The sequence below is a fragment of the Chrysochloris asiatica genome, unplaced genomic scaffold, assembly GCF_000296735.1.
Source record: "Chrysochloris asiatica unplaced genomic scaffold, ChrAsi1.0 scaffold00041, whole genome shotgun sequence".
Lineage (NCBI taxonomy): Eukaryota > Metazoa > Chordata > Mammalia > Afrosoricida > Chrysochloridae > Chrysochloris > Chrysochloris asiatica.
The window spans coordinates 7,441,581-7,450,302 of NW_006408559.1; the positions used below are offsets into that span (position 1 = coordinate 7,441,581).

General features: G+C 43.2%; 1 protein-coding gene across 1 annotated transcript in view; it reads left to right on the forward strand.

The window, feature by feature from the left end:
* The window catches only part of LRGUK (leucine-rich repeats and guanylate kinase domain containing), a 139,428-nt gene that overhangs the window by 59,819 nt on the left and 70,887 nt on the right, over positions 1–8,722 (forward strand). The window contains exons 11-12 of the mRNA XM_006861226.1: positions 393–499; positions 7,474–7,593. Of these exons, the coding sequence (XP_006861288.1) occupies positions 393–499; positions 7,474–7,593 (227 nt within the window). The remainder of the gene's footprint in view (positions 1–392; positions 500–7,473; positions 7,594–8,722) is intronic.

The following is an 8,722-nucleotide window of genomic DNA, read 5'->3' on the forward strand; positions in this document are numbered from 1 at the left end:
ATCACAAGGTTGGTGGTTCAAACCCAACCAGCCACTCCTTGGGAGAAAGAAGAGGTTGTCTGCTCCCAGAAGGATTTACAGGCTTGGAGACCCTATACAGAACCGCTATGAGTTGAAATTGACGCGATGGTGGTGAGTTTGGTTTGGATTTGGGGTCACGGACATTAGAGGTGACGTGTGCTTTCTGACTCCCAAACCAGGAAGTAGAAATAAGGAAGCAGTCTCTCCATTTCCAAAGGCACAACCTGGATGTTCCTGGACATGTATTGAATCATTTTTCTAAACCCCTCCTACATCTTTGAAATAGTTTACTACAGAAAACCTGAACCTTGTTTTATTTCTAGAAACTGAACTTTTTTTTTTTCCTTTTAACACTTCTAATTCTGGACAAGGTATCAGCAGTGAATAAGTATGACCCTCCCCCGGAAGTGATTGCGGCTCAAGACCACCTGACCCATGTCGTAAACAGCATGATGCAGCCGCAGAGAATCTTCTACAGGTATTTCTTAGGGCTCCCCCGGGGCAGAACTCAGAGTGAGCAAGCTCATCCTTGTCCCCAGCTGTTCACTCGGGGACACACTCATTTCCTATACGTGATGTTTTCTCACCTTCTCTGAGAGAAGGAACCAGGTCTTCATCTGGTAGACTGGGTTGTGTCGGTTGTAGTGTCTGATTGTTGTTGTTAAGTGCCTTTGAGTCTGTTCCAACTCATAGTGGTCCTATATGGGTTTCTGAGGCTTTAAATCTTTGCAGAAGCAGAAAGTCTCATTTTTTTTCCCCCCTGGAGCGGCTGGCGGGCTCGAACTGCAGATCTTGTGGTTCACAGTCTTGTGCTTATTGCACAGAGCCACTGTGCCCCTAAGGGTCTGATTATCATGTGCTTAAACCAGCTGCTCACTTGGGTTGGGTTTTCCATGAGAGATGAAGAGTTGATGCGTCTTCTCCCTTTTGTGTGGTCCCTTCTAACAGGGTTTCAGTTCATACGTGCACAGCTTTTATTCCAGATAAAACATGTTAAACACATCTCTGAAGAACGTGTGGCTGCAGATAAGTTCTCTCAGTAATATACTCACCTTAGTCTTGTTAGGGTGCCTTCAGTGAAAGGCAAGTCAAGAAGGACTGCTACACAAATCACAGAAACCTATACTAAGCAAAGAACAATCATAATGTGAAGCCAGTGTTTCTTCATATAGCCTCCAACTAGGTCTATACATTTCTGAAGGTGACATTTCCATCTGGTATGGTGCTATAGGATAAGCGCTGGACTGCTAACTGCAAGGTTGGTGGCTCAGAACCACCGGCTGCTTCTCAGGAACCCTGTACAGGGTCGCTGTGAGTTGGAGCTGTCAACAACACTTCACTGCAGAATTCTGTGTTCTGTGATTTACACCACATCAAAATGGCAGCTTTGCCATCCCAGGAACTCAACTCTTGTTCCTTTTAAATGGTTTTTGATTTGGGGGAACAAAAAAGTCTGAAGGGTGTAGGGTGGCTGGGGTAAGGTTTCCCAATGAAATTCTGGTAAGACAGCCCTTGCTACCATCCAAGAATGGGCAGGTCCATTGTTATGATGGAAATTTTTCCACCAGCGCAGTGTCCAACTTTCTTATAACTTCTTCCTAATGAGCCCCTGGGAGCGTGCTGTGTTCTTAAAGAGAATCTATCAAGATGACCCCCTTTAGGGTCCCAAAACGCAGTCACCATCACCTCTAACCTTTCTGCCTTGAATCTGAGTGGCCCAGTGGATTTCTCGGCAGCCACTGTGTTGACTGCACCTGTTGAAGGTGTTGAAGGCACCCTGACAAAACTAAGACAAGTGTATTACTGAAAGGACTTGTCCCCAGCCACCCACTCATCACAGAGACACGTTTAAGCACGTTTTAGCTAGGATGAAGCTGTGCATTATGAACTAGAACCCCAGTAACAGTATTTTTGGATTTACTTTCATATGATGCTTAGCCTGGGATGTACAATAGTGGGGTAAAAGTAAAAAAAGAAAGTTTGTTAATGTGTGTGTGTCATCGGCTAGAACCGATGGATGGAGAATTGTCACGGTTTATATCCATGATACATTATTTCCTTAGCTGTAAGTGAGCTCTGGGCCCCCCTACTAAGGAGTAGTCCATGAATTCAGACCATTAGGGCGATCCTAGGGGGAAGCCCAGCTAGCCTAAAGGAGACCTGAGATCTCTTTGGCACCGCATTGCAATCAGCTCATCGGTGAGGGATCAACCAGCTTGGGGGAACACATGAAGAGAGTCTCTCACCTCTTAGTTCAGAGACAGATTTACCACGGTTTCTCCATTTCTTTTTCAAACAGTCTGTTAGAGCAGATGGCCCCTTATACTCTAAGTATAATGCAGACATTCTATCAATAACTAAAGGCGTCTTAAAAACACTTGTAAGATCTCTTGGAGTAAATGGCTTCTCCAGGCCGTGTTGGCTCCTGCACTTCGTGTGGTTGGTTTCCCAAGGAGAGGGAAATGTTTCATTTTGCATCTCCGGCTGTAATTTTTACATATAATTCACTAGCATAGACACTGACAGTTTTTGTTGGTAGCCCTCCAGGTGAAGTGATTTATCATAGATTTGCATACAGCTGGACTAACCCTTTTGATTTAAAAGAAGGATATTGATGTCTTCATTGTATCTTGTGTCTAGTTTATGATATTGCTAGTGACTTCATGCTTGAGGGTCTGTCTATATAAAAAAGATGTATGGAAGAAACTTGCAGCAGTGTTTGATAAACAGGTTATTTCTAGATCATTTCTGGCTGCCACGTACACAGTGGTATACTAGTGTGGTGCTGTAGGATAAGCATTTGACTTCAAGGTCAGCAGTTCAAAGACACTAGCCATTCCTCGGAAACCCTATCCAGGGTCACTCTGAGTGGGAACCGACTCAATGGCACTTCACAACAACAATGTCGATAAGAGCAAACTGCCGTGATGTTGTGGGAAGGATGAGCGTTCACTGTGGAGAATGCATCGAGATGGAATTAGGAGCTAGTGTTGGCTCTGCTGTCTCCTCTCTGAGCAGCGCTGAGCTCTCTGGAGGCACCAAATACCAGACTCAGAAAGAGACCGCCTCACTCCTATACCTGAGGGCTTGTACGCTGCATTGCTGGGAAATCTTGGCATAATCAGGGAGAGGGCTTAATATTAAAACAATATGGTAGCAGCTACTACTATTAAATGTTTTAATTTAAGAGACTCGAGAATTTTGATCAAAAGAGAGGTAAATACAGAACAGTATTTCAAATTTTTAATGAAATCCAATCTCCTGGAGCCATTGAGGCTGGACAAACCCACAAAACAATTACCCTGAGATCTTTAAGCCTTAGACCTCAAGCCAAAACTTTCCCCTGGAGGTCTGCATGGAAGCAAGCAAAACTTTAGCTGAATTTGCAAAAGGGTGGGTGGCTTGAGCGTTGAACACTTGCCAAGGTTGATCTACGTAGCGTCGAGTTGAGACCAGCATCTCGAAAGGTTAGGTGAGACGCTCAGCAGGCATTGAGTTGATTGATGTTTTTGGTGGTAAAACAGTTGGAAAGGATGGTGAGGCTAGAATGGTCAGGTGAATTGAAGAATGTCAACGGTGTCACTCAATTGCACATCTACAATTTGTTGCAATGGTCCCCTTTGCTGTGTATACAGATTTTCGCCCCCACCATACAATGTTTTTAAATAATTGGGTAGAAGCTTGACTCTGGCCCAGAGTCACTGATGGTGTCCTTGTTGTTTGGTGTGATAAGATTTAGGTTCTTGTTGTTAAGTACCATTGAGTTGATGCCGACCCATAGCGACCCTGCATAAGGTTTCCAAGGAGCAGCTGGTGATCTTGAACCACCGACCTTGCAGTTCAAACGACTTCGCAGTCTGACACATTAGCCCACAGCGCCACACCAGGACTCCAAGACTTAGGTGGAGGTCTTTTTTTTTTTGCCTCTGGATGTCCAGTTGTTCCAGAGTCATTGGTTGAATTGCTTGCATACCTTTTCCAAAACCACTGGTCACATATGAGTGGGTCTTCACTTCTTTTAAATTATAGTCAGCCCTCCATATCTCTGGGTTCCACATCTGCAGATTCAGCCAACTCACAATTGAAAACGTTTGGGGAGTGGGGTGGGGGAGCAATTAAGTGGTTAGAGCAATCCCTTAAAGGCTAAGAGGGAACAATCCCATTAAGGAGAGCTGGTGAGGCTTCAAATCCATCAACCACTCCTCAGAGGAAACATGAGGCTGTCTGCTCCCATAAATACCTACAGTCCCAGAAACCCTCTGCAGGGTCACTCTGAGTCGAAATCGATTCGAAGGCAGTGGCAGGGGGTTTACATGTTATTTAGATGTTATGAATAATCTAGAGACAATGTGAAGTATATGGAAGAATGTGGCAGGTTATATGCAAATACTATGCCATTTCATATAAGGGACTTGAACATTCCCGGATTTTGGTATCTGCAGTTGAGGGAAGAGGGCATCCTAGAATGAATCTTTTGAAGATAACGAGGACACTGTAGGATTCATTTTTAACCTTATTCTCTTCAGGCATAATATGTCGTCTTTAGCCTCTCTTAATGTTCCTTCTAGGTTTATCTTGGTTTCTGAAAGGATCATTTTTTCCTTGCATTTTCAATTCTTTCCTGAGTTCTGCCATTTCATTTCTGAGTTTTTTTCTAATTTGAGCATATGGCTTTTCTTAGTGGCTTGTAGAATTTTCTTCTTAAGTCTGTGTAGTGTTAAAAAATCTCTTGTCTTGATTTATTAAATTGGCTGCCCCTGTTTATGCCCCCATTTTGATCTACATCTTCTGGTTGTCTTGTGGGTGCCATTTTGCCCAATTCTAATTCATCTGTTTCTCATGGGCATGGGTCTCCGTTTTGAGAAGCAAAATTTAGTGGCTCAGTTTGAGAATTCAAACCTTCTGACCAATGGCCTCTTGAACTTACCCAGTATTGTTGTTATTGTTAAGTGTTGTCAAGTAGGTTCTGACTCATAGGGGCCCTGTACACTGTTACTGAGGAGATGCTGGTGGGCTTGAACCACTGATCTTGTGGTTCAAACCCACCTTGAGGTCTAGTGCTTATCCTATAGCACCCTACCAGGACGCCAGTACTGGAGGGTGCACAACACTTCCTAGTTTCGGCCTGCTTTGATTTCAGTGAAAATCCATTGGCTATTTTGGGGTTCCTTTTTTCTGTGGTTTGCTGTCATGTTGCTTCCTTTTTCATCTTGTTCAGACGCCAGTATCATGCCAGTATTAAGGTCCACACCTTTTGTATGTTATGGTTCCTGGAGGTACTTACTCAGCTGTCTTTGTTACTGTACATGTTTTCCGTGGTTTTTTGCTTGTGCCTTTTGTCTTTCTGTGGATATTCAGAGAGGCTGAAAAACGATGCTGGTATTCTCCATGCCTGAAGAGAATCCACATCTTGCACATATTTTTAGAAAACATTACATTTTGTTCTGCATTCCTACAGCTCTTACCGGAGTCTTGGTGTGGTGCTCACCGTAGGATTAACACTAGACTGTGAACCACAAGGTCAGCAGTTCAAACCCACTAACTGCTCCTTGGAAACCCTACAGAGGGTTGCTGTGAGTCGGAACTGACTTGATAGCACTTAACAACAACATAACTTTTATTGGAGACCTGGTGTGGCACTGTAAGATAAGCACTGGAAGGCCAACCACGAGGTCGGTGGTTCAAACCTGTCAGTCAGGCCTTGGAAACCCTGTACAGGGTTGCTAAGAGTCGGAACTGACTCGACAATACTTAACAACACCGTAGTGTTTATTATGAGTGGATCCAGACACATCCTGCAGCTCAGCATGTTGCAGGACATTTCATTCATCTCTTCCAAAGGAGAGGAGCGGGGTGCCTGTGTAGGATAAGCACTCAACTGTGAGCCACACGTTCAGCAGTAAGAGTCTGTCAACTACTCTGAGGGAGAAAGATAAAGCTTTTTGCTCCCATAAAGATTTACAGCAAGGGTGGTGGGCTGTATAAGGCCCTCAAAATCATCTGGTCTGGCTCTACCAAGGCAACTGCAGTTCCAACCATCGCATTGTTGTTATTAAGTGCCGTTGAGTTGGTTCTGACCCATCACAATCCTGTATAAGGTGTCTGAGGAGCAGCCGGTGACCTTGAACCTCCGATCTTGTGGTTGAAACTGACTTTGCAGTCTGATGCATTAGCCCACAGCGCCACCCCAGGAGTCCCAAGCATCAATTAGGGGTGAGATAATTAAATGTATGACCATATCTACCAGGCTAATTTTGAAGTTGATAATGTTGTATGGCCTGAGAATGATGTTAGACATTTTAGCAGAAAAAAGGTCCCCCCTGTGATTTACAACCTCAGAAAGCCTATACAGGGCAGTCATAAGTTGGAATTGACTTGCTGGCAGTGGCTTTGGGCTTCCTTCATTCTTGAGATGAGTGTTGCAGGCCTGGAGAACTATGCCCAGTGACCACATCAGCTGTTACTTCTAGCCAGGCCTTTAAACATGTCAATTATACACTTCCTCTTCTTCTTATAGCTCAATGGGGTAACTGTAGCGGTATCTTCATAAGTTTCTGGTGGTAATTAAATGAGGTCATATAAGTCAAACTCCTAAACAATGCCTGGCATATAGTAATTGCTCAGGTGAATTGTAGAAATGACTGTAAAGTTTGCCTATGTGTGTTTTCATCCACTAAGTGGGACAATAAATCTTTCCTCTCAAACATAGTCTGTCTTCTTTCATTTTTCAAGTTCTTGGCACCTATCAAGAACGAGTATATTGTACCATAATTTTTCTTTTAAAAAGTATTTTAAATTTGCATATGTAAATGTTTAAATTTACATATGCTCCAATCTTGTCATGCTATGAATGAGGAGCCTTGTGGCGCAGTGATTAAGCACTGGGCTGCTGACCTACAAGTTTATGGTTTGATCCCAGCAGGTGTTCCAGGAGAGAAAGATGTGGTAGTTTGCTTTGATAAAGATTTGTTGTTGTTAAGTTCCAACCCATAGTGACCCTGTGGAGGTTATCCATAAAGATCACAGCGTTGGAGACCCTATGGGGGTAATTCTACTGTGTTCTATAGGGGTGCTAGAGTTGCAGTTGACTCAATAACAATGAAATGCTTCGTATGTTATCTGTGTCTTATTATAATCAAGTTGGTTTTAAAAAGTAAGACCAGATCCCTCTGTGCTGTGTCTACAATTAGCAAGTGATGATTTAGCTACACTCCTTCTGAATGTGAGTCCTGCTGTGGCACTGTGCTGGACGGGACCACAAGGTCAGTGGTTCAAGCTCACCAGTCACTCCTTGGAAACCCTACACAAGGTTGCTGCGAGTCAGAACCGACTTGACAGCTCTCAGCAACAACATTCTGAATGAGGCCTAGAACTTTACAGATTGGATGTAGTTTAGACCCTGTGTGCCTGGCTGCACGTAACTCACCGGTGGACTCTTGTCCTCTGTTGTAGCACCCTGCCAAGTCTGGATGCTCCCTATCCCATGCTGATACTGGCTGGTCCTCAAGCTTGTGGGAAACGAGAGCTTGCACACCGCCTCTGCAGACAGTTTAGTACCTACTTCAGATACGGGTAAGCTGTCTATTGGATTATTCCAGACTTTGCTGTTTTGCACTATTAATTTTCAACAAGTATAATACTCTGAGCAACAAGAGTGACAACAAGAGGTAACAACAATTCAGTTACATTTTACAGCGGGGTGCAGCTACAAGTGGTAAGTAAACTGAATGTTCAGTGGACACTAAGTCTTGATAAGGACTGATGAGTGCCAGGAGAATTTTAGTCCTTGATGGTAAGTCATGGGTAATATTGGACCAACAGTTTTGGAGTGATTAGGTATCTTGATTCTTGTGCCATTTGAATCGATATGGTAATGATTCATAAAACATATTCCTGATAGTAAAAGAACCCATCATAAAGAGCAAGAAGAAACTAATTATATTGTCTTTTTGTGAACCAGACAATAAATGCTCAGCTGGGATTTTCCACCCCCATGACCTCCGTGCCATTCTACTCCTTTTCCATAACAGACTTATCTGTTCCTTTTCCATTCATGACACTGTGTTCTTTGACTTTAAGGAGCCCTACTGGTGGAACAGATTAGATACATTAAACACTAAAGACCGAAGACCAGAAGACTTGTCGGATGACATCAAGAACATCACACAGGAAGAAAGCAAAAAGTCATTGAGAAGACAAGAAAGAAGGAAAAGGTCAAAATGGATGTCAGAAGAGACACTGAAACTTGCTGTCCAGTGTAGAGATGCTAAAGCAAATGGAAGAAATGAGGCCGTCCAAGAGCTGAACAGAAAATTTCAAAGATCAGCTCAAGAAGATCAAGCAAATATTACAACAAAATGTCCAAAGATCTGGAATCAGAAAACCAAAAAGGAAGAACACGCTCAGCATTTCTCAAGCTGGGGGAACTAAAGAAAAAATTCAAGCCTCGACTTTTGTTATTGAAAGATTCTCTGGGCAAATTATTGAATGATGCAGAAAGCATCAAGAGAAAATGGAAGGAATACACAGAGTCACTGTACCAAAAGGAAATGGTTAATGTTCAGCTGTTTCAAGAGGTAGCATATGATCAAGAGCCAACGATACTGAAGGAGGAAGTCTAAGGTGAATTGAAGGAATTGGCAAAGAACAAGGCACCAGGAATTGATGGAATAAAAATTGAAATCTTTCAAGAAAGTGAGGC